This window comes from Misgurnus anguillicaudatus, chromosome 19 (assembly GCF_027580225.2).
Source record: "Misgurnus anguillicaudatus chromosome 19, ASM2758022v2, whole genome shotgun sequence".
In the NCBI taxonomy this organism is placed as follows: Eukaryota; Metazoa; Chordata; class Actinopteri; order Cypriniformes; family Cobitidae; genus Misgurnus; species Misgurnus anguillicaudatus.
The window spans coordinates 51,875,884-51,902,113 of NC_073355.2; the positions used below are offsets into that span (position 1 = coordinate 51,875,884).

Genomic DNA, 26,230 nt, shown 5'->3' on the forward strand with positions numbered 1-26,230 from the left:
ATTAATTATTATTTCTATTTGTTTATAATCCTTACACTTCTTCCAAATATTTACGTCACAGACAGGAAACAGTCACGTGGTAGCTGTTACTTTTCTCAGCGCTGCTGGATTAATCGTTTTTTAAAAATCATGTCCTTCAATCATAAAAATATTGTAACGCAATAATTACTATGTAATAAAGTGTACAAATATCTCTTATATACACCATGATATTTACGATTTGTGGGTTTGGATCACAGAGCGCCTCTGCTGGACAAACTGTTTGTATCATCATCATTTCTTCTCGTCAGTTTGTTGAAGGTGTCTGTTGGGTTCAGCGGGGACGCGCACATGTTGCAAGAAATACCATACGAGATCGATGAACTGGTCACCTGTCAGTTATTCATTTAATAACCGGACACAAACCTTTAACTAAACACAAGGAGAGACTGAGAGGAAAGCGCTTTTTGCTGTAACCTTGCGGTGAGTTTAGTCAGTGGAGTTATCGTGAAACCTCCTTGTGTTTGTTCACCGCTGTGATTTTATCCACACTTTAACTCATTTCTCTTTTTAAAAGTTTAATTGTAGTTTAAACGCTGTCTCTGTGAGTTTACACCATGTCAGTTTTGTCAGCTGCTTTAGTTTCGTTTTTGCAGAAACTGTCTAACGGGTAGGAAGTGAACTCGGTGTCTCAAATCTTAGTGAGCTCACTACACAGACAGCAGCACTTTCATAGTAGTATGGAAACTGTAGCAGACTAGGTAGGGTGCTCAATGGGTTTTTAAAAACAGCCTGACTCATATCAAACACCCACATGAACACGTATGGTAGGTTGAGGCTTCTGTATTTACATTAAGAGTGAGATCTTAAACACACGTGTTCAGTATAATTCAATGACAAGCACTTCTCTGTGTGTTTATAGTGGACTGTGTTGTGTGTTTATAATGGACTGTGTTGTGTGTTTATAGTGGACTCTGTGGTGTGTTTATAATGGACTGTGTTGTGTGTTTATAGTGGACTCTGTTGTGTGTTTATAATGGACTGTGTTGTGTGTTTATAGTGGACTCTGTGGTGTGTTTATAAGGGACTGTGTTGTGTGTGTTTATAATGGACTGTGTTGTGTGTTTATAGTGGACTCTGTGTGTGTTTATAATGGACTCTGTTGTGTGTTTATAATGGACTGTGTTGTTGTGTGTTTATAATGGACTGTGTTGTGTGTTTATGTTTATAATAGACTGTGTTGTGTGGGTGTGTTTATAATGGATTGTGTTGTGTGTTTATAGGGGACTCTGTTGTGTGTTTATAATGGACTGTGTTGTTGTGTGTTTAATGGAATGTGTTGTTGTGTGTTTATAATGGACTGTGTTGTGTGTTTATGTTTATAATGGACTGTGTTGTGTGTTTATGTTTATAATAGACTGTGTTGTGTGTGTGTTTATAGTGGACTCTGTGGTATGTTTATAATGGACTGTGTTGTGTGGGTGTGTTTATAATGGACTGTGTTGTGTGTTTATAGGGGACTCTGTTGTGTGTTTCAAATGGACTGTGTTGTGTGTGTTTATAGTGGACTGTGTTGTGTGTGTTTATAGTGAACTGTGTTGTGTGTGTTAGTGGACTGTGTTGTGTGTGTTTATAATGGACTGTGTTGTGTGTGTTTATAGTTGACTGTGTTGTGTGTGTTTATAGTGGACTCTGTGGTGTGTGATTATAGGGGACTCTGTTGTGTGTTTCAAATAGACTGTGTTGTGTTTATAGGGGACTGTGTTCATAGTGGACTGTGTTGTGTGTGTTTATTGTGGACTGTGTTGTGTGTGTTTATGGTGGACTGTGTTGTGTGTGTTTATAATGGACTGTTGTGTGTTGTCAGCTGTGTGATGTTCAGTCATGAGCTGTGAGAGACAGAAACGCAGAAAGGAGATTCAGAGAGCACTGAGCTTCATCAAGTAAGACAAACATGAAAGTACTCTACTGTACTCTGAAGTATTTTTCTGTAGTCTACTGTACTCTGAAGTACCCCACTGTACTTTGAAGTAATCTACTCTACTCTGAAGTATGTTGCTATACTCCGCTGTATTCTGCTATACTCCACTGTACTCTGAAGTACTCTACTGTAATCAGCTGTACTCTTCTGTACTCCACTGTACTCTGAAGTATGCTGTTATATATTCCACTGTACTCTGCTATACTTTGAAGTATGCTGCTATACTCTACTGTACTCTGCTGTAATCTACCCTGCTAAAATCTGCTCTACTTATCTATCAAGTTCTGCAGTTGTTTATCCTACCTTACTCTAGTTTACGTTTCTATACTCAACTGTGATGTTCTTACTAGTGAAGTTAAAGGTGCAGTGTGTAAATTTTAGCGGAACCTAGTGGTGAGGTTGCAAATGGCAACCAACGGCTCAGTTCACTACTCATTAGGGATGTAACGATTAATCATGTGTCCCATTAAAAATGCCTTCAAAAAATTACACACTGCACCTTTAAATCTGTAGTTGTTGTCTCTCAGACTCTCATATGTGGTATTTATTGTTGTTTTGTATGTATGTCCACAGAAGTGCACTGCCTTATCCTGACCCTGAAGCCTATGAGGTTGAGTACACACACATACACACACATTCTGGTTTCCATGTTTTGTGGGGACATTCCATAGACGTAATGCATTTTATACTGTACAAACGGTATATTTTATTCCCCTAACCTACCCCATTCCCTAACCCCAACCATCACAGAAAACCCTTCTACTACTTCACATTTTCAAGATACATCATTCTGTTTGATTTATAAGCATCAAAATGTCCCCACAAGGTCACAAAAATACTGGTATTCCTATCTTTGTGGTCCCCACAATGTGATAATTACCAGGTACACACACAGACACACTTATCTAGCTGTCTAAATGGTCAAAAACTAGCTGCTTTTAAGCTGTAATGAGTCATATTGTGTATAACATCTGACTGTTTCAGTGTCACATGTTTCTCTCTGTCCTTTCACATACAGTATACACATATTGTGTTGTGTTGTTTTCTCATGAGCAGGGGTTTTTGGTTCAGCTGGTGTGTGATCTGTTAGACGAGGGCAATGCTGCGTTTCGAGAGGGTGACTGGACGCAGGCTCGGTTTCATTTCACTGAAGGGGTCAATGTGGCACTTTACGCCCGGGTGGAGGGACTGAATGTTCCTGTCGCCCTACTGGAGAGTCTCTATATTAACCGTGCGGCTGTCCATCAGAACATGGTGAATATACTTTATAATGACATCTACATATCAATTATACCTTAGTAACCAAAATGAGAGAGGGGTTTATACATGCACTCCTGTATGTCAAATTCACAGTTTTAGTTCATGTTTTATCTTTTACACTTTCAGTAAATCTGAAGTTTGTATGTCTGTCTGTAGGGTGAGTTTGAGAGCGGGGTGAAGGATTGTAATTTTGCTCTGGAGCTTTGTAAAGACAGTCCTAAAGCTCTTTATCGTAAGGCCGTGTGTCTGAAGGCGTCTGGTAAACTGAATGAAGCGTATGACTGCAGCACTGCATGTCTGCTTACATCAGCACAGGTAAACATCAGCACCTGAACAAATCAACATACAGAAGACTGAAATAAACCACAAGAGACACACAAACATCAGAATAAATTGTTTAACATCACAGAAGCCAACGAAATATAATACAATACTAAACAAATTTACTTTAATGAGACTATAGACAATCTCTTTATAGTGTTATTGATGTTTTCAGGATAAATCTGTGAGTAATTTAGTTCAGGAGATCAGAGTCAGTCTGGGATTGAAGAACAGAAAAGCTTACAGTCCTCATGTGAGTACCCACAATTCTTTATATGAATGTCAAATGTACTCAAAAGTTTGATCGTATAACCAAATGACAGATACATACACCATTACATTCAAAGGTTTAGAGACACAGTTACTCAATATGTAAGGAATAATTGACGGCGGGCCATTGAATTATAAGAAAATAATGCACACCCAAGGTGGTAAGTTACACCGCGAGTGTGCATTATTTTCAAATAATTCAAAGGACCGGAGTCAATTATTTCGCTTATACCACGGTTAACACAAACATTGCTCTGGTGATGATTATTTTTAAGACTTTTGACTAGTTAGGTATGCGGTTATCAAAAATAATGCATACCCGTGGAACATTTCTTAACCAATCAGAATAAAGCACTCAACAGACCCGTGGTATAATTATGTATATTCCACATTATAGAATAAGAGTCCACTTTAAACGAAACAATGACATAACAGAAATGTAAGTAAATCTAAACTATATTTGATCATCTTCAGTGTAGTGACACAGGATTTACAGAAATGTTATCTTATCATTAAAGCTACTGGAGGTTTTAGCTTGTGATTGTATTTTTTAAACAGTATTGAAGGAGTTTACATCTATTCTTATTGACTAATTTATCCTTCACTATTTAGTCTAATGGGGCGTACACACCAAACGCGAGTAGATTACATACAAAGACAATGCAAGGGTGCGAAATAGACCCAAAGTCACGCAGGGCGATGCGAATGCCGGGAATTGGGTGGCGCGATTGCTTTTTGCATCCATCACGTCTTCACACAAGTTAAAAATATTAAACTTGCAAATATTCAGTTTGCATGACAAGAAGTAAAATCCCACGAGTAATCTACATCGAGGAATGCAATGCTTCGTGTTTGGTGTGTACAGAGCATAAGTTATCAATTTCAAAAAGTGTTAAAATAAAATGTAGTTTTCTTATTAAAAAATATATACAGCTGGCAACTTGGCACACAATTGAATTTAGCACTATTTAATATTTACGCCTTCCGATCTAAACGTTTTTTAGGTAATTCGAAACATTAAAGTAAAGTGATCCTAAACGTTTTCAACAGTAGTATATATACTATAGTATAATATTCACCATCACAATTATAATATTCACCATCACAATTATAATATTCACCATCACAATTAGAGCTGGGCAAAAAAAAAAGATTTTTCGATTAATCTGTTTTTTTATGTGGTCGATTAAAAATCGATTCTTGAAGGCCACGAATCGATTAAAAAAACCTGATCCTGTTTGATCAAGGAATGTGACTGTTTTGACACTTTTCAGCATACATTTTTCATTTTGCATCAAAATTGTATTGTATTTAACATAATTGTATGCATTTGAAAATAAGAGATGGGTTCTGTTTTAATGAACCCAAGTGTACCTAAAATAAAAAAAAGTTTAATATACCGGTTGGTGGCTCTTAATTTATTTTTAGTAATTACCCACTTGTAAGCTTATGTTGACTTTTTAAAGTATTTTATATTAAATCTATATTCATAGAGTTGAATCGAGAATCAAGCATAAAAAAACTATCTAAGAATCCGAATCGAACCGAGAATCTAATTCGAAAAGATGGCTTATGAATTGAAATCGAACATCTGAATCGATACCCAGCCCTAATCACAATTGTGTTTTTCTGTTGGAGGGGTCAGGGGGCGACAGGGACACACAATCACATGTAGAAGAGACAGGACAGATAGACCTCGGATCAGTGAATCATGAATGTGTTGATTCATCTGTCTCACACTTGTGTTTATTTTCAGATATCTGCTGATAGACTGAACAACACCACAGGTATTTCTAAGTCAGAATAGTACACTATACTAGGAGTGCAGTATGTGAATCTCTGTATACTGTACATGTAATACTTAGGTGACCACTACATGTCAAATGTGTATGTAAATAGTACACAGTGTGTAGTACACTAGCTGTTCAATGTCAGTTTCTGACCTCTGTGTGTTTCTCTGATAGCGGCTTCATCTGAATGCTTGTCTCCTGTCTTACCCGCTCCGGTCCCGGTCAGTGACTCGCGTGAGGACCCGAGGCTGTCCAGAGCAGTGCCTGAGAGTCACCTGCGAGTATCGGTGCCTGTGTCTGAACCGCTGGAGGATAATGATGTGATTGGAGATGAGCTGGACAGTCTGCTCGACTGTGTGTCCAGAGAGGAAGACACATCACGGGTGGGAAAGACTTCACATGAATTATTCTGTTAATGAAATACTTTAAACCTGAATGAAGATCAGGAACACAAAAGTTAAACTTGTTGTTGTGTTTGTGTCCTCAGAGCGGTCTGCTGTCTTTCTCCTCTTCATCTCCTCGTCTTCCTCCTGCTTTCTTCTCCTCTGGCAGGAGTGAGCTGAACGCTCTTGACTCTTTCTCTAAACCTGAGCTGGACTTATGCGGTGCTCTGGACGCTTTAGACTTCATCTCTCCACCGCCGGCTAGACCCACAGACTCTCTAGTGGTGGGAGGAGACGCACTCGATACACTGTCTGAATTCAGTCTGCCAGGTATGTGCCTGTCGAGAAGTTTCACTAAATCTGTGCTTAAATATCAACTCTATTTAAAACAGCAGGCAGGAGGTGAAGTGATGTTGAATAAAATGAAAAATGAATGATTGAATATTCTCATTTGTGCTTCAATGCTTAGTGTAGCTTCGTCTGGCTGACTTCATCCGACTAGAAACAGATACAATAGATGTTATTATACGAGGCAAGATAGTGGTTTCAAAACATTGTCTCATGACGTTATTATAAACCTTGAGACGATACAGCATTAACAAGATTAAATGACATTAAAAAAGTAATGTATTGTAGAATAGAAAAACTAAATAGAATAAATATAAAAATAATAAAAAGAAAAATAATAAAGTTGAACGCTAATATAAATAAATTAATATATAATAAAAAATAGTAAGAGTTAAGCTTGATTTATAGTTCTGCGTAGGACCTACGTCGTATGCTATGCATCAGTTTTCATTTATACTTCTGCGTAATACAATTTAATATTTCATGTCCCTGAAATTATTTCTGTGGTAAATATATATATAAATCTGTCTTAATAAGTTTACCGTGAATGAATACAATACATTATCCCTCAAATGCTTTAAACTATGTTGCATGTGCTCGCCTGCGTCAAACTGATTCTGGCTGGACAGGATTTACTGCAAGTTTTCAAAATTACGGTAATCAAACACGCTTGTAATGATAATTACATTTTAAAAGATAATACTAACCGTCAGGACATTTTATTGTGGTTAATTGTGAAACCGGTAATCGTTCCATCCCTAGTCGACATACAATATTTTTTTAGATTGATATTCAATTTTTATTTGAACTATTCTGTGGGAGAAAAATCAAAATGTTGATTTTTTTTCTTTTATGGAGAGATTTTTTCATATATGGTAAGTTTTACATTTAGAAATGCAGGTGGGCTTGGATTAAGCCCAGTATTACCCAATTTAAAGCTCAAATTTATTTTGAAACATTGAAAGGATTTTTAAGTCGTAAAGCTACCAGGACTATGTATGTAATATCTCAATGCATTAAATTCCTCCTTTTGAGAGTAATGTATCGTATACTCTCCTTATTCTTTAAAAATTTTGACCTTATTCTTTTTTTATATTTTGCGTTAACGTGCATTAAACATGCAGATATGAGGAAATGCGACGCAGATTTTTTTGACCTGATGGGAGGGGATCTAGCAGACCGATCAGAGCGTTTTCGGTCCACGTAGAATGGAAATGTTGTTACATTTTTGGAGAGGTGTGCATCAGGCTATGCCCAGCCTAAGCCTATGGCGTACGTCCTATGCAGAAGCATAAATCACACTTTAGTTAATAAATAGTAAGAAATGAAATAGAATAACAAAACAAAAACACAAATGTATGTTTCTACTCAGATCTATCAGTTATTGCAAACAGTTTCTGGCTTAATTTTCTTTATCATGTGTAAATTATTTCTTCATTGTCTTCATTGTGTGTTTATATTTGTCTGCCAGATGGGAAAGTGTGTCGTAGTTTTCTACCATCAGTCAAATTGTCAAACCTGCAGGATCCTCATGCAGTGAGTGACACACACAGTTTCTGCATTGATGCTACAAAGATTTATATAAGAGTGCAAAGATTCATGTATGTGTGTGTGTGCGTGTGTTTGTGTGTGTGTGTGTCACAGAGGAATGGTCATCATGTGTCATCAACTCTCTCCTGTCTGGACAAGAACCCTTTAGAACAAACACATGATTTCACTCAAGCCTGCAGCACCTGCTTCACTTCTACAGGTAAGACACACTCATCTGTCTGTCTATGTATCTTTCTGTCTGTCTGCATGTCTGTCTGTCTATGTATCTGTCTGTCTGCCTGTCTATATCTCATTTATCTGTCTCTCTCTCTCAGGTTCAGGTGTGCTGGATTTTGAGTTCAGGTGTGATTTGGCTCACAGCTGTAAGAAAGATATTCTGCTATGCAGAAGAAGGGGCGGGGCTAACCCTCCCTGGAGGCGGATCCGTCCACGCCCAAACCACAAGAACTTCATGGGTGCCTTTATGCTCTGTAGAGGTACATCATCTGAATGTTAAAAGCTGCTGCCATGTTAACTCTTTCCACTCCATTGACAAGTTATCCAATTGAGGAGTTATTTCGTCAATTTAAATGACAAGTTTTTACGGCAATCCATATTTCTGCCGTTATCCACCAGATGGTGCTCTTACACAACTTATAAAATACTGAAGCATCAACTGATACAAAAACAGGAAAAACTCTTTTTTGATGTATTGTTAATCGCTCTGAATCTGATCTCTAATATCTCGATATTGAAGATAACGCAATATGTGATATTGTCATATATAACGCGATATAAAGATAACGCTTTTATTTTTTTAAAGTCATATAATCATAATACATGTTTCACATTATTTGTGGGAATTTGTGGGCATCAACCTAAAACTAAGTGAAGTATTAATCATTCAGTGATTGTAAACCATTGTAATGTTTCAATCATTTCTATACATCTTGACTCTGAGTTTGTGTGTGTTTGTGTGTAGAGGTGTTAGAGACTCAGGTGTGTAAATACGGTGAGGACTGCACGTTTGCTTATTGTCAAGAAGAAATTGACGTGTGGACGCAGGAGAGGCGGGGCTTACTCATCAGAGAGCTGCTTTTCAGTCCACTAATGACCAATGACAGACCAGCGCTCGGTGTTGTCAAACTTCTGAATATACACACGGGCATGTTCATGTTTCTATGCGAGGTAAACACACAACACATACACATTTCTGTTGTCTTACCTTTTCAACTGAAGCAGATGTTGTGTTTGGATGAAGTGTGTCTGATCTTTGGACATCAGTGTTTGTTTGTGTGATGATGAAATATGTCGTCTGTTCCTCTACAGACCTGTTTTGACTGCAAACCCAGAATGATCAGCAAACGGCGTAAAGACAATCCTGCTCTGTGTGCAAACACACAAACACTTCACCTGTTTGACAAAACAAAGTACGTTAGAAAACACAACCACAAACACAACACAATAATCAATGCATCTCATACTAATATCATCTAGTGATCTTTCTTTAACAATAGATCTGATGTTGTATTGTGTGTATCAGGTGTTTGGTTCACGTTGTGAAGAACGCCACTGTGTGTTACACTAAGATTCGTGAGTTGACGTCTTGCTGTCTGTTTGCTGTGTGTCGTCATGCGTTCAGTTTGGGCTGTAAGAGACAAAACAGCTGCAGCTTCTCACATTCAGTCATAGAGCTACAGACCTGGATCCTACAGAGAGAAACTGGTACACACACACACACACACACACACACACACACACACACACACACACACACTCACAAGGTTAAACATGAGATACTAAAAGGCACACAATGAATCACTTCATATTTGAACAACAGTAGGCAAAACTCACCTAACATTGTGTGTTATTGTGCGTGTGTGTGTGTATGTGTGTGTGTGTTATTGTGTTTGTGTGTTTAGGTATCACTCCTGAAGAGATTGTTCACGAGTCAATAAAACACTGGAACAAACAGCGATTGAGTTAATATTCATCTCTCTTCATCAACATCAAGTAAATGAAAACAATCAACACTCAGAGTGACATTATAATAAATGATGACATCACACCAGACACTGATGAATCATTCACAGTAAACTCAGAATCATCTATGAAGAACATCAGACATCACTGTGATGTCATATTGATATGAACTCTGTCTTTTATCAGACATGTGTGTCCTCACCTAACAAAATCACTGCTGCCAAATGTAAGAGTCCAGTGAGAGGCGAGGAGACTAATGGGAAGGTGGGTCCTGTTCAGGGAACAGGAAGTGCTGAGTCCACTGAGGTCAAAGGTCACGGGCTGGAGATGAAGTTTGTGTGTGGTCAATGCTGGAGAGATGGACTGCTCAGTGAACCAGACCGAGCTCTGAAATACTGCAGCGCTAAAGCTCGACACGGGTGTGAAGACACGACTATACACACACATATTAACACACATTGTCTGTCTCACCCTCTTCTGTATGTATATCTGTGTTTCACTCTCTTCTACAGCAGGGAAAATAAGTATTTGACACATCAGCATTTTTATCAGTAAGGGTCTATTGACGCAGAATTTCCACCAGATTTAGCCATTAAGCCAAATATTGAATTCATACAAAGAAACCAGAACATCCAAGTACACAAGTTGAGTCACAACAAACAAAGTGAAATGATGCAGGGAACAAGTGTTGAACACACTTCATCTAATACTTTGTAGAAAAGCCTTTGTTGGTGATTACAGCTTCTAGACGCCTCTTGTATGGAGAGACCAGTCGTCTGTATTGCTCAGGAGTGATTCTGACCCATTCTTCCACACAAATGCTCTTTAAAGCTTGAATGTTCCTTGGTTCCCTTTTTTATTAACTTTGATCTTCAGTTCTCTCACTGGGCCATTCAAGCAACTTGATTTTCTTTCTTTGAAACCAATTCATTGTTTCCTTGGCCTTGTGTTTGGGATCATTGTCTTGCTGAAATGTTCACCCTCTTTTCATTTTCAGCTTTCTGGTAGATGGCAGCAGATTTTTTCCCACAGAATATTCAGTGCATTGCTTATAGTTTTCTTTGAAACAACAGTACTTGCTGATGCGAGGTCTTCTTGAAGTCCTGCCCGATTGGTTCTTGGAGATCTCTCTTGATTATTCTTTGGACTACTTGGACAGGGATCTTAGGTGGAGCATCTGATCGTGGCCCGTTTATGGTGAAGTGATGCTCTTTCCATTTCGCATTATGGCCCCCACCGTGATCACAGGAACATTCAGCATTCTGGAAATGTGCCTATAACCATTCCCCCATTCAACGATAAGATTACGAAGATCTTGAGAGAGTTCTTTGCTTTTACCCTTTATGAAGTCTTTTCTGTGTGCCTCCTGGGTAATGAGAAGCCTTTATAGGCCATCAATTAGAACTAAAGCAGCTGATTTCAGTTAGTACTGATAGGTTCAGGATTTCTCTCTCAATACTGACAGATTTCAGGTGATGATCTGGCTTTCTATGCAATTTTTCACATTGTTATCTTCATGTGTTCAATGCTTGTTCCCTGTGTCATTTCACTTTGTTTGTTGTGACTCGGCTTGTGTGCTTGGATGTTCTGATTTCTTTGTATGAATTCAATATGTGGCTTGATGGCTACATCTGGTGGAAATTTTGTGTTCTGTCTGTCTCATTCTCTTCTGTCTGTCTGTCTTTTCAGCTGGACTAAAGAGAGAAGGATTTTATTGGTAAAGTCTCAGGAGAGGAAGAAGTGGGTTGCTGTGCGACCTTTGCCCTTTGCTAAGACCTTCCCTCAGCAATATGATGTGAGTGAGAAAGAAAGATGAATGTATGTACATTTTTGACATTTAAACATAAAATCTTAATTTTAAAAGGTTTTGTATCACCACATGTTTATGGTTGAGCCCAGGGCATGTGATGGTCATCTGGGGTTTGCCCTTTTGTGTTATTCCAGTTTTATATTTTAAAGACATATAATGAAATTAAACTTGAGTTTAAAGAAAGACAGAAATCCTGAAACAGCAGAGATGATAAATGTGTGTAATCTCAGACTCATAGCAGTAATGCAGATGTTTCTTCACAGATCTGTGTTCATGTGATGAAACAGCGTAAGTGTAATTATATTGGGAACTGCACTTTCGCTCACAGTGAGGAGGAGAAGGAGCTGTGGACGTACATGAAGAACAACAACTGTGAGTTATCTCAGAGTTATACATACATATCTGATTATGTACTTTATCACAATGATGTGCTACACAATCTTTACTGCAGTTAAAGACATTCAGCAGGTGTATGATGTCTGGCTCTCATCAACCAATCAGAATCGAGGGTCTGATGTATCCTCAATGTCTCAGCCAATAGAAGAGAAGCAGATAACTATGCCGACAGACTTTGCAGAAGCTTTGGTGTGGTTCACTGTATTTGTTTATTTATTATTGTTGTTGTTGTGTTTGCTGACTGATCTGAATGTTTTGTTGTTGTGTTTGTCAGCTGGAGAGTTTTTACTGCGCTCTGTGTGGTAAACACAGTAACAGTAAGCGTCAGTGGCTTCAGCACATCACATCAGAGAAACACAAACAGAGAGTATTGAGTGGAGAGGGAGAGGATGAGAGTCTGGTCTGGTCATATCGATTCCCTGGACCATCTTTCTCTCTCTGTCACAGGTACTACAACACTTATAACTAATCTTCACATTGATCGTATGGTCTGTGTGCTGATTGGCTGTGATGTTTGATTGACAGGTTAGAGGAGGGTTGTCCTGATGGGGTGAGTTGTGATTTCGCTCACAGTGAGGAGGAGCTTCAGGAATGGAGAAGACGACGAGAGTTTCTGCGCAGGACATTGAATAAAGCTCGAGAAGATTTGATGATATCACCTGACGACAATGACTTTGGAAACTACAATTTTCTTCTTCATGACTAAACACACACAGACAAACACATTCATGCTTCACTTGAGTTCAGTTCAGTTAATCATCATCAGATCTATAAATGTAAACTAAACATGAATCTATGTATGAAGAATCTAAATGCTAATTGTTTTCCATAAAGTGTTAATAACTCAGAACATTGACACATACTGATACACACACACAGATGAAAACAGTATTTTTTATGTTTGTCCTGTTGATGGTTTTATTATAAAATCCGCTGTACCATTGGAAATATTGCTTACATTATAAGGTAATAAAGATTATTTTTGTGAAATGTTTTTGTTGTTTGTTATAAAGGTTGAGTTAGTGTTTATAAGTAAGTCAGTTATCTCATTAAAGGCAGGGTATGTGATTTTGAAAAATGCTAACGGTAGCTTAGCATTAAAATCATGATCCCATCCTCCATTCAAATCACCATCCAAAGTCACGCCTCTTTCAAAACACATGAACACGCACAGATCAGACGGTCACATCTCATGTCTCATTCACCAGTGAGAAAACTTTGCAGTACAAAGTGAATAACATTACCAAAATAACCAACATAAACAACTGTTGTTAATCGGAATTAGTTAAAGCACATTTTCGGTACTGTAGACGTAGTAGTATTTTGTTACGCTAATTCGTAAAGGAACACAAACTTCATAAGCAACACGTCCAATTATTGCGATTGGTCCGAGTTCAATGATTTGTTCAAAATTTTTAGATCCTACGCCTTTCAAAGATGACGTATATTTGAAGAGTTTCGTTGCAAAATGAGATAACACCGTGTTTTTTACAATCTCGTTTTTTGGTTGTGCATTCTTATTAACATCAATTCAACTGCAGTTGGCTTGTTTTAATTTAATTCTTCATAACTTAAAAAATACAGCTAAGTAACACCATAAAACAAAAATAATAACATGATAACATAATAATAAACATGTTTTGACAAAAATGTTAAAACGGATTTATCTCGTTTTGCAACGAAACTCTTCAAATATAAACATACATTTAAACAACTTAACATAGTGATTGCTATTAGGGTGTGAGAAGACTTTTAACCAGCATAACTAAAAATGTTTCTGAATCAAATCAGATACCCTGCCTTTAAATGTTGCTTTGAGTCTTACTTCAGAAAGACTAAACAAATAAAGTCTGTGCTTTTATGGTTAAGTTGTATCAGTTTGAATGAAGTACACTGCAAAAAAAATTACTTAAGTATTTTTGTCTTGTTTTCAGTACAAACTTCTAAAAAACTTAAATCAAGATGCATTTTCTAGATTGTTAAATTTTACAGCTCTTGCTGCCCAAGGTGCTGTACAAAGACCACTATCAGAATTATAAAATAAAACACAATATATTTGCATATTTAAAAATAAGAAATAAATATCATATGAAAATGCAATACAGAAACTCTCAAAGACTATTCTTTGGTCATTCTGCTAGATGACCAAACTACCCAAGAAAACAAGTCTAGCCCCTAGACCAAAATTTTTAAATGCTTAAAATAAGCACAAACAATCTGTCAACAGGATAAGATAAAAAGCTGTTTAAAATAAGTTTATATTTTCTTAAACAATTAATTCAAGAAAAATCTATAAATTTCCTTACCCTATTGGCAGCTTTTATGTTTATCTTAAGCACAACTATACTAAATGTTTTTTTTTTTTTTTGTCTAAAAAACTACACTTATTTTCTTTGCAGTTCATTTTGCAGATCAAGAAAATGCATCTTGATTTTAAAAAATTTAGATATTTCTACTGAAAACAAGACAAAAATACTGAGAAAGTCATTTTTGAAGTGTACTTCATTAGGAAATGTTTGGGATCATGACTCGTTTTATCTTAAGCATCAGTACATTTATACTGGTGTACAGGGGATTTAAATCTGATTTGATTTGATTTCATGGTTTATTTAAAACGGGACAGCGCAATTTCATAAAACACATGTACAAGAATGGTTAAAAAAACCAGAATTAGCCAAAAGGCTATTTTTCATCTGTAGTCCCCTGGCAAAGATGTAAAAAAAGCATTAAAATACATACAAGAAAATACAATACAAATCTATGGCAAATTGCCAGATTTTCAATTGTTTTGTAAAGGCCTTATAAGTGTTGAGCTGTCTAAATCTGAGTCCAAAAAAGTTTGTTCTTGTAAATGTTGCTGAAAATCTGATGTTGTGGAAATAACTCTTTTATCAAACACTGCCAATACATTTAAGCTACTGAAACAAAAATCTGAAAAGTTTAATTTTAATGATGTAATTGGAAAGAAAACAAAGTAATATTGTACTTTCAAAAAAAATAAAATCCAGATACTTTACTCACTCTCACACTCTAAAAACAAACAGTGCTAAATAGCACTAAAAGTGGTTCTTGGCTTGTAATCATAGAGGAACCATTTTTAGTGCTATAGCACATATGAAGCACCTATGAAGAACCATATGGGGTTCATATAGCACCACATATGGTTCTACATAGCACAATATGGTTCTACCGGTGCTACACAGGTACTTCATCTGTGCTAAATGGCCCTTAAAATGGTTCCTCATTTGATTACGAGCCAAGAACCACTTTTAGTGCTATTTAGCACTGTTTGTTTGTCATCCAAGATGTTTATGTCTTTCTTTGTTCAATGAATTGTTTAGTGCCTGTTAAAGCTGCAATGAAACTGTAAACGGTTGAGGTCCACTAAAGTCCACTATATGGAGAAAAATCCTGGAATGTTTTCCTCAAAATTTTTTTTATTTCTTTTCAACTGAACAAAGAAAGACGTAAACATCTTGGATGACATAGGGGTTAGAAAAATATCTAGATTTTTTTATGAAAGTGGAGTAATCCTTTAAGACAATGTATAGGTTCAGAAAATTATAATAGAAAAAGATGACAAAAAGATTAAACACATAAAACCTGATCCATATGTTTACCAAAAAATTTAATAAAATAAATGCAAAGATATGACACTAGTCCACTTGTTTGTTGCACACCTGAGCTCGGATGGCAGCATTCACACTTACTTAAAATAACCACACTAACAGATTTATCACACTAGAGTTCATTTGAATAAAACCAAACCTACCTAGTATAAACATACCCTTAGATGCAAATAAATCTGACCATACTAGACACTTGTGCAGAACCCTGAAGAATACAATGTGTTCATATGTGTGATGTTACAAAAGTCATTTTCTAGTATGAAGCTTTCTAGTATGAAGTCTTTCATTATCTTCATTGATTCAATTTGTCAAAACTCACATCTTTATAAGATGATTCTGACTCTGAGATATTTATAAGTTTAGAGTCAGAGGTATTCATTAAAAAAAGAATTCCAATATCCAGATGGTTTAAAATGCTTAGAACTTCTGACAAGAGTTGAGCAAAAATCTTTTTATCTTATAAATCCCATTAATTCCATTCACTATAACGAGTGGATGTCTATTGTGTTTCTGCAAATGGCAAAAAGACATCAATCAGTATCTCATCTGGTCTGTTGTTGAGATCCAGTTTTTTGTCAAATGTATTTGTGCTGAACTCTCTGCAGATGTCAGATATTATAGATTGTAGTTCTGTTCTTATCACATCTTCTAAGAGTTTAAAATCATCAACACCATCATGTTTGAGTCCACTGAAGTCCTTCACAGATAATATCAGAACATCTGAGAGCTTCTGTGTGAAAAACATCAACCACAAGCTAACATCTCCACTCTTCACTTGAACATCTTCAGTAGATTCATGAGCTGCTGTCAGGATCTTCTTCTTCAGGACTTCAATGTTCTGATTCATCTTGGGTTTAACACTTATACTGAACTGATCTCTGATATACTGATGGACTTCATCTCTGATAAAATCCTTGAAGTGATCTTTTGGATTACGAATGTAGTTCCTGTATGCAAAGAAGCTCTTCTCTTGCAGTTTCTTTTTGATGTGTTCCTCCAGATTTGATCTGTTTCCATTCAGTGATGGACAGTTTGATCTGATTTCATCTGCTAAATCTCTGGCAGTCTGTTTATAGACACTCTGTTCAATGGGTCTCTTCAGTTTCTGACAGATGATCTCACCAAAAATAGCAGCTGATGTTGCTCCTCGACAGTATTTCTGAAAAATACTATAGTATTCTCCTTTCTTCTTCTCCAGATAGAGAACAGGATCATTGGCTTCTATGAACATGTTGTGTTGATCAATGAATGTCTTTTCTGCTCTCTTAAATATAGAAAATACCAAATCTATGAAGAATTCATTCTTGAACTCAAAGTTCAGAGACTCTTCCTCACATTGTGTTATTCTTTTCTTGATGTAATCTGTGAGGTGTTGAATGCAGATGATGTTGTAGCCCATCTTTGAAATATTAAATAACTTTATCATCTTGTCTGTCTCCTGAGCAACATCTGAGATCAATGTTTTTATTTGAGTTTCATCCTCTTCAGACAGAATGTCACCTAACTTCTCTTTGAGAGCATTTCTAAGAGGTCCTATTAATCCTTTGGATTTCTTTAACTGCACATACTGTACATAATCTAAATATATGTTAATATCAAAGATGTCATCACAGGCGTCTATAGGGACACTATTATAGATGCAAGTTAAGATCTTTCTCACATCTCTCAGTACATCAATGTCTTCGATTGGTGGAGAATCTCTGATGATCTTCTTCACACACTCTTCCCAAAACAAATCAAACTCTTTCTTCAGTATCTCTTCATCGTGCGTTGTCTCTTTGAGTTTTAATGCAAGTTCTTTACTCTTTTCTAGGAGAGTGTTTTCATGTTGTGTCCTCTGATCATCAATCTTTCTCTTCAGATCTCGCTGATGAAGAATCTCATTTAATTTCCTTTCTGTCTTTCTTATAATGTTTTCTTGAAGGTCTTTTATTTTTTTTTCAATAGATGCTTTTCCCTTAATAAGTTTATCTTGATCTTTGTATTTTTCAAAGAATTCTGAAATGGATTTTTCCACTTTATCCCTTTTCTCATTCAGTTTTCTTTTAAGATCGGTTTTCTCAATTTCATCAGTTGCTTCATTTTCTATTTTGTTTTGTATTTTGTTCTCAATTTCCAGCATGGCACTGCGAAGAGTCCAGGTCCATTTGTTGTATTATGTCTCCAGTCTCCTGGATATTAAAACCTTTTAGATTGAAAAGAAACACCAAACAGTCATTAAGCAAAACACCAGAAATGTTTTAAGAATAAATGTCTTGAAACACTTTCATTCATTTAAGTTTTGTGCTGCTTCAGATGGCTGGTTATTATTATGGCCACAAACAACAAACCAATGGAAAAATTATCAAAAATAATCAAGAATGAAAAATGTTATCATTACAGTAGCTGCACTTTTGAAGAAGAAGAAGAGAACCTCTGTCAGTTCCATAATTTACAGACTCCCACCCATAATGTTTTAGATTTCCTCTTTTATAAAACACCTAATTCAACTCATCAGCCTCCCAGAATAATTAAAATAGTTGTGTTTGACTTCATGTGGCTGAGGACTGGAGTTTTGAAACACTGTTTTACAGGATCCAGTATCATTTTACTGGAAAAACAGTGACACAGTAGCTGCGTTTCCATTACCCTTCAAACTGCAAATTGACATTGTGAATCTTTGAACACAGCATCATCAATTTTATTCCACTTGAGGACTCTGTAGCCAGATGAACCCACACTATTACAGTATATGGTCCTTTGCCAGGTATGCAATGTTTTCGTATGATTACAACTATATATGGATTTATGATTATATTTGATTTGGATTGGATTGTGAATTGACTTTAGAATTATGATCGAGTTACTTGGCTAATAAATGGTTTTGATTTATTCTGAATTACTGACTTTTGTAAATTCCAATGTATCCTTTGTTTCCACAGATTTACAATTGGGCTGAAGTTCATGCTAATTGTCTATACCGCTAACTAAGATAGATGTGGGGTATCAGGTAATAGTCAGAAACTCTGGTCATTATCTCTGCTTTAATTAAGTTGTTATATAGTCATATTACGTACTATATCAGGACACACAAGCATGGGACGGCATTGTTAAATTGCTTCAGCCATATCCTCTGGTTACATGGTCAGACAAATTATTTAACCCTAACTAAGTTGTATTTTATCATGATTACTATATGTGAGCTATAAGTTGATAGTCAGAACCTCTGGTCATCATTATTTAGAATGAATTATATTCACATAGAGAACAAGGTGTAATTCTGAAGGTGCTTAGGCAGTTCCATACAGCTGGGCATAGAGGCTTCTCCTTCTAACTTAAAGTTAGAGATTTCTCCAACACATTGAAAATAAGAGGAGCCATCTATGTTTTAGTTTGAGGCAATTCTCCATTCAACCTAAAACGGGGAGACGATTACTCCATATTTTCAATAGAGGCAATTCTCCTAATCTATGCCCCCTTCAGTGTACGGTGGGGCAGAAAAGTATTTGGTCAGCCGCCAATTGTGCAAGTTCTCCCACTTAAAAAGACAAGAGAGGCCTGTAGTTTTCATCATAGGTACACTTCAACTATCAGACAAAATGAGAAAAAAAATCCTGAAAATCACATTGTCTGATTTCTAAAGAATTTATTAGCAAATTATGGTGGAAAAATAAGTATTTGGTCAATAACAAAAGCTAATTTTAATACTTTGTTATATACCCTTTGTTGGCAATGACAGAGATCAAACATTTTATAGTGCCTCAGCAAGTGACTGCGTGTAGGTTGCATAAATCTAAAGTATGTTTTAAGAATCAGTTCAAGTATGCGTATCTCCCAGTCGGCGCGATATCACAGACAAGGATACACATGCATATGTGTCTTAGAGCGCAGCACGCACAGTTGGCTTTTGAGAAACCTGGCTGTGCACTGTGAGCATTCCCGTGCACGTGTTGCGCTCCAATCTCGCGCTTTGAGAAGGATATATCAGGCTTGCGCCATCACAGATTCGGTCCCGCTTCTGTTGAGGCAGAGCGGTGACTGCACTCTCGCTCTCTAGGAGGCTTGGGCTCGCCGCTGCGATCCCGCTTCTCAGCCGCGGTTGTACTCGTGGGAGTCGCGAAATAATTCCGTGCAGGCGGCGGTATCTCCGCTTGCACGTGAAGTCCGCTCTCTCTCTCTTTCGCCTGATCGGGAAGGCGGCCTGCGTGAGAGACATATATTTCAGCTGTCTATCTCTGGAGAGATGAATCATCTTCATAATCCGCCTACTATTTAAGGCTAAACATGCAGTCTCCACGTGAAGCCTCCTCTTTTTACAGTATGGAGGTATTATATGTACATACACATCATAATGAAAAAAATAATATTTTTACATTTTCTACACCTGTATGTGTAGGCTATGTATGTATATCTGCCTGTCACAGCATGCATGAGCTGTGTCAAACAGTGATTTGTGTTTATGCCGAGTGTTGCTTGTACAGCTGTACACAGCATTTATTCTCCTGATCGGCCGCTGGTGCACTGTCAAGATATGATCTTGTGTGTTACGATTCGAGTCCATCATCCGCTGAGGCGGGTAACGTCTTTGTTCGTGGCACTCACTATTTCTTATTAAAGCGAAGCAGATCACACCCCATTTATGGTGCCTGCTTCCCTTCAGTGCCCTCTCAGGGCACACTCACTGCTGTGTGTAGTACCACAGGCAGCCACAATTAACCTACTCCTGCATATGGTGGAACTGCATACAGTTGGCTCCAGTGGGGAGCATGTATACATTCTTGTGCAGGAGGCTTTAGAACCTCCACACTAAAGAAATGATGACCTACAGGCATTGCTTTGTTTCAAAATGTAGGGATTTGTACTTGTTCAATGATGCAGCTCAGTCCTATGCTGTGACTGAGACAGACTGTGATTTAATCAGATCCGAGGACTGATTCCTTACATTAGAGCTTATGTCTTCATTTAACACGGGAGGGTTTTCCCCGAGGGGAAACCTTCAGGCCCTGTCAGTATCCCCGACATGTCTGGAGTTTGCACCTGGGATGGCTAAGGCTTTTTTACACCCGAAGCCAGGTTATATTTCCAAGGTGCTGAACAATGTGCCGAGGCCCATTGTTCTACAGGCCCTTTGTCCTCCCCCCTTCAGGAGCGCGGACTAAGAAAAGCTGAATTTGGTGTACGGGACACATACGTTCACAGGACTGCTCAGTGGAGCAAGTCCGAGCAGCTATTTGTGTGCTTTGGTTCACCCGGAAAAGGTTTACCGGCGACCAAGCAGACTTTGAGCAGATGGATAGTAGATGCTATCTTACTGGCTTATGAACATCAGGGCTTACCCTCACCTGTCGCTGTGAGGGCCCAGTCTACCCGGGGTATGGCTGCCTCTAAGGCCTTAGGGTCAGGCGCCTCTCTTCAGGACGTGTGTAATGCGGCCGGTTGGTCTTCGCCGCTCACCTTCGTCAGATTTTATGGTCTAGACCTAGACCCCTCTTTAGGGTCCCAGGTTCTTTGCCTTGACTGTGTTCAGTTATACACGCTACAGACATTTGGTAGTATGGAAGCGTGGGCATCTCGTTCCCCAAAGCGGTGCTATGGCGACGCAGCTCGAGTTCCTCGAAAGGGAACCTCTCGGGTTTTGTAGGTAACCCTGGTTCCCTGAGAAGGGAACGAGACGCTGCGTCTCCATGCCATACTCCCCGCATACCTGTAGGCACTTGCTTCGACACTGGTAGCGCGTCTGTTTGGGATGCCCTCTTATACCCCTGGTCTGCGCGGCATCCAGCCTATTTCCAATTATCTAATTATTGATTATGTTTTACACTTGCTTCAGATCAGTCACGCCGAGGCGTTCCCCAAACCGTTGCTATGGCGACGCAGCGTCTTGTTCCCTTCTTAGGGAACCAGGGTTACCTACGTAACCCGAGACGTTTTACACCATCTTGCTGTTAACATTTCTCAGTCATTTTGGTGTTCCTACAGCCTTAACCACTGTAGTGAATCCACCCTTACAGTGCCATCTCTTTTGCAGCATTCAGTTATAGCAGAGGCTGTCCCCTCCACCATTTAAACCAACAGTGACCCTATAGGAGGTAGGTTTGTCGGTCAGCAGGACCTGATCATCTGGTTTCTTAGGGGGTCGATGGGCTTTAATCCACCTCAACCACCTCTATAGTCTCTTGGGACTTGTCCGTGGGACTGAAACCACTGTAGGACTCCCCCCTTCAGGCATTGCAGTCAGTCGAGTTCAAGTTTCAGTCCATGAAAACTTTGAACCTGGTTGCATTGACTTCGGTAAAGAGGGCAGGGGAACTGCACACACTTTCGGTCGACAACTCGTGCCAGGTGGGGAGCCTGCAAGTGCTGCCCCCAGAGAAGGAAGGCCAAGCCTTAGCTTTGTTGTGTCCCGTACATGCTGTGCGACTGTACGTGGACCGAGGGCAAAGCTTCAAGACCTCGGACCAGCTCTTGTCTGTTATATGAAGGACAGCAGAAGGGAAAAGTTGTCTCCAAGCAGAGAATGTCACACTGGATAGTGGACACCATTGCCCTAGCATATCAGTTGCCCGCTCAGGTTATGGGCGCACTCTACTCTATGTACAGTATTGAGTCACCCTGGGCACTGGCTTGCAGCGCCTCGCTGACAGACATTTGTAGAGCTGCAGGCTGGGCGAAACCTAACAAGTTTACTAGGATCTATAGTGTTTGTGTTATGTTCCTTCATTAGCTGAATTCTTGAAAACCTATGCTAGGCTTGGTGTTCATATGAGCAACCCCTAGGGGATCACCTCCCACTTCAATCCGTGGAGTAAAAACTAGGTCTGCATTTTTCCTGCAGCAGAGTTACATCTGCTGTCTCTGTACCGGTGTCTCATTAGAAACCTCAATATGCAGTAAAACTCTCTGTGGTTATTCCATATTGTAATTGCCACCTAAGAAACCTTAAAAGGATGTGGCTCCGAAGAGTTCTCGGCTATCGCCAAAACGGGTACCCTTCCCAGTGACTTGCTGTACCAGAGGCTCGGCTTCTCAGCGAAAAACCTAATGATGCCGTTCCCCTGCTGTCTATTTATACCTGCATGGCAGGGCAGTGTCAGCAGATGCAAATACTGCATGCCAACATTCATTGGCTCTTTAGATACACTCAAAGTGGATTAGTCTCTCTAAGCGAGTTCCCAATATGTCGGTCATCGACGTGACGTCTCTGTTCCCTTCCTTCAGGGAACAAGGATTACATGCCTAACCATGTACACATGTTACACATTTCCTGTCTTTGCATTTCAAACTTTAGTGCAATCAGGAATTAGTACCATAGGTAGTGACACCACGCAAGTATCTTATGGGTTTCAACTTACTTTAAAGATGTGGCAAACGTTTAATGGAATGTAATGGATGGAATGTAAGAAATGTTTTTAATGTCAAATTTTTGTAGGAGTAACAGAACAAACATAAAATGGCTTGAATATGTGACAAACACTCACCTCTTCTGCATCATGTAATTGAGGACAGATCTTCTTTATTTCCTCATATTCCTCTCTATACTTTGTTGTTGTTCTCTTCAGTTCATCTTCAAATCTCTTTTGTTGATCTTCTTTCTCACTTTCTATTCTCTCTTTTTCTTTTTCTATTCTCTCTTTTTCTTTTTCTATTCTCTCTTTCTCTTTTTCTATTATCTCTTTCTCTTTTTCTATTATCTCTTTCTCTGTTTCTATTCTCTCTTTCTCTTTCATGATTTCATCCATTTCACTCTTGAGTTTCTGACACTGTTCAACACAAATCTGTTTCTCTTTCTCATATTCTACTCTTCTCTGGCTCTCCTCTTGTCCTTTCTTCACCTCATCTCTCAGCTGTCTTTCTTGCTCTATTTTCTCTTTTATTTCTCTTTTATATCTCTCCTCTCTCTCTCTAAATTCTTCTTCTCTTTTCTTCTTCTCTCTCTCATGACTCTTTTCTTCTTCCTCCATCATTATTTTCATTTTTTCTCTCTCTTCTTCCTTCTCCCGGCTGAATTCTTCAAATCCCTCCATCAGTTTCTTTATTTGTTGTTGATGTTTTTCTCGTTCCATCTCTCTAAATATCTTAGATGAGTAATAACTTCCTCCGTTTGTTTTCACCATGTCATCTATTTTCTCCAGTAGAAGAGAAACTTGTGTTTGATCTTCAGTCAGATTATTATTGAACACATGATATCTGTTTCCACACTCTTCCAGCAGGTTTCTAATCACAGATCCAGGTTTTTCCAAACAATCTTCAAAGGTTTTGTTTCTCAGTTGATCTCCTCTGGTGAAGAGCACCATGGTGAACATTAAAGAGTTTTCACCAAACATCTCTTGAATGATCTTCACTGATCTTGACTCCTCTTCAGTGAACCGTTGTGTTAAACTCAACACAAAAATAAACACATGAGGTCCTGGCAGAATCATTGAGATACAGTTCATCATTTCTCTCTTGATCTCTTCATGACTCAGTTCAGGATGAAACAGTCCTGGAGTGTCGATCACAGTGATCAATCTGTTGTTGATTTCAGCTGTTTCTCTCTGACACTCTTTAGTCACTGACTCTTGAGATGAATCTGATTCAAACACTTGTCTGTTTAAGATTGTGTTTCCTGTGGCACTCTTTCCAACTCCAGTTTTACCCAGCAGCACAATCCTCACATCATCTCTGGTCTTTGGAAGATCTGTAACAGAGGAAATTTCTTATAGTTTTTTTTACGACAAAATGTGATATCAAATCAGATCAAAAAACCCATTTTGTTCTACTCGTTGTTTGAATTGTAATAAAACACAGGCATAAGGACACTCCAGGGGACCAGAGAACAAATGACTAACCAGAGGTGTAGTTTATGGCAGGTACCCTCTCACTGTCATGGTGGAGGAAAGTTTGCTCCATTCTGATTGGGCAGTGATGGGATAACAGAAACACATGCCCAGGACTAGCAGAAAAGGATGCCAGGACATTGCCCAGACATTAATCTTTGGGTCATTGAAGGGCAACATTGGGATCATTTTAGTGAGGAGAGAACATTTTCATTGGTGCACAGGTCTTGCCCTATCAAACGGACAATTGCCAGAGATCTACCTTTGGGCCATGCAGGTTAATTTTAGGACTATAAAAGCAAGCAGAAAACATTTCCATTGATCCTTCAGATTTGCCCCATCACCCAAACTCCATTTGCTTTAATCTTAACCTCTTGAAAAGCACCCCCACTCTGGCCCAAACCATAAAAAGACCTACTTTCACTAAAAGGGCTATTTTTACTAAACCATGAGTATAAGCATAACTGTGGTATCATTAGAAAGAAGACACTTTGAGTTTCATTTTCCAGGTATTTTAAGATAACATTTTATAAAGTTAGATAGGCTGAAGTACATTGTAATACAACATCTTTTTTAATACTAAAAATCTTAATGATAAATATGTGTGTGAAACCTAGAAATGCAATGATGCCAAAGCCACAAGTCTAAAAAATGTTATGTTTCTGTCATGACTTTGGTTTTATTGACTGCTATATTTTGGTTTCTCTGTGTTGGTGTTTTGTGTTAACAGTTTCACACGTGCGCGTCTCTGGTGTAATTAGTGTTATCTGTTTCACCTGCGTCACTCACCTGCAGTTCATTTGATGGCCATTCGGTTCAGTATTTAATCCCTGTGTGTTTTTTGATCATTGCAAGTCCGTATGTGTATGTACTCGCCCGTTACTAGCCCAGCTAGTTTCCAGTCGTGTCGTGTCGTGTCTTAGTATTTGTCAGTTTTCCCCAGTTTATTGTTTTGTTTATTTGCCCCGTTTAACCTGTGCTCTCTGCTGCTCAGGATCTATCGGAGACTCTTTCATGCTGCTCGCTGAGGATTTCAAGAGTCTCTTTCGTCCAGCAGACAGATTTTCATTAATAAACATTTCTGTTAATCTGCTTTGGGATCTCCCTGTGTTTGTTCTCTCAGCCTGACAGAACGAACTTGCCACCATGGATCCCGCAGATGCAGATTCTGTCCGTTTTGCACTCGCTAAGCAGGGAGCTTGGCTGGGGCAACACACCGCTCAGATCACCACTACAGCTCTGAAAGCGAAGGATTTATCTGCTCGTATGAACGAACTCTCTTCACGCCTCGATCGGACGCGTCACCCTCCCAATGCAGAGCCTCATGCTGCCAACCCTCCACCATATGATGGCGATCCCACATCTTATCGGGCGTTTCTGTCCCAGTGCTCGCTGGTGTTTGCCCTTCAACCTCGCCGCTACGCGACTGAACGTACACAAGTCGCCTATGTCATCACACTGCTGGTGGGAAGAGCGCGTCAGTGGGGCAACGCTGTTTGGGACGCTCAGGATCCGTGTTGTCAGTCTTTCGAGGAGTTTCGGGAGGAGATGATCAAGCTGTTTGACCGATCCGCTCGGGGTGATACAGCCTCTGCCCGTCTGGCTCGTCTTTCTCAAGGTAACAGTTCAGTGACGGATTATTCCATCCATTTCAAGATCTTGGCAGCGGCATGCACTTGGAACGAAGCAGCACTTCAAGCACAGTTTATTGATGGTCTTTCTGACAGCATTCAAGAAGAGATAGCAACTCACGAC

General features: G+C 38.7%; 2 protein-coding genes across 5 annotated transcripts in view; one reads left to right on the forward strand and one right to left on the reverse strand.

Annotated features, from left to right (window-relative positions):
* The first annotated feature begins 236 nt into the window (after positions 1-236).
* On the forward strand, positions 237-12,885 carry zc3h7ba (zinc finger CCCH-type containing 7Ba). Of its 3 annotated transcripts, none has more exons than XM_055195079.2 (22): positions 237-462; positions 1,847-1,922; positions 2,534-2,570; positions 3,017-3,214; positions 3,377-3,535; positions 3,717-3,794; positions 5,568-5,598; positions 5,776-5,984; positions 6,089-6,314; positions 7,804-7,868; positions 7,977-8,082; positions 8,198-8,359; positions 8,845-9,050; positions 9,192-9,292; positions 9,406-9,587; positions 9,785-9,840; positions 10,032-10,264; positions 11,535-11,640; positions 11,919-12,027; positions 12,107-12,240; positions 12,326-12,498; positions 12,577-12,885. In XM_055195079.2, exons 2-22 carry the CDS (start codon positions 1,864-1,866, stop codon positions 12,755-12,757), a joined length of 2,811 nt encoding a protein of 936 aa, XP_055051054.2. In that variant the 5' UTR covers positions 237-462; positions 1,847-1,863; the 3' UTR covers positions 12,758-12,885. The 3 variants fall into 3 exon arrangements, with proteins under 3 accessions (XP_055051054.2, XP_055051056.2, XP_055051055.2); XM_055195080.2 differs by lacking the exon at positions 237-462 and adding an exon at positions 771-806; XM_055195081.2 differs by lacking the exon at positions 1,847-1,922.
* Positions 12,886-17,727: 4,842 nt separating this feature from the next.
* Positions 17,728-26,230, reverse strand: part of LOC129426484 (GTPase IMAP family member 8-like) — a 107,542-nt gene continuing 99,039 nt past the window's right edge. For both annotated transcript variants that reach the window (XM_073857852.1, XM_073857851.1), the window contains 2 exons: positions 23,138-24,336; positions 17,728-17,865 (listed from right to left, as the gene is read on the reverse strand). In XM_073857852.1, coding sequence (XP_073713953.1) covers positions 17,836-17,865; positions 23,138-24,336 — 1,229 coding nt within the window. In that variant the 3' untranslated portion in view covers positions 17,728-17,835. The remainder of the gene's footprint in view (positions 17,866-23,137; positions 24,337-26,230) is intronic.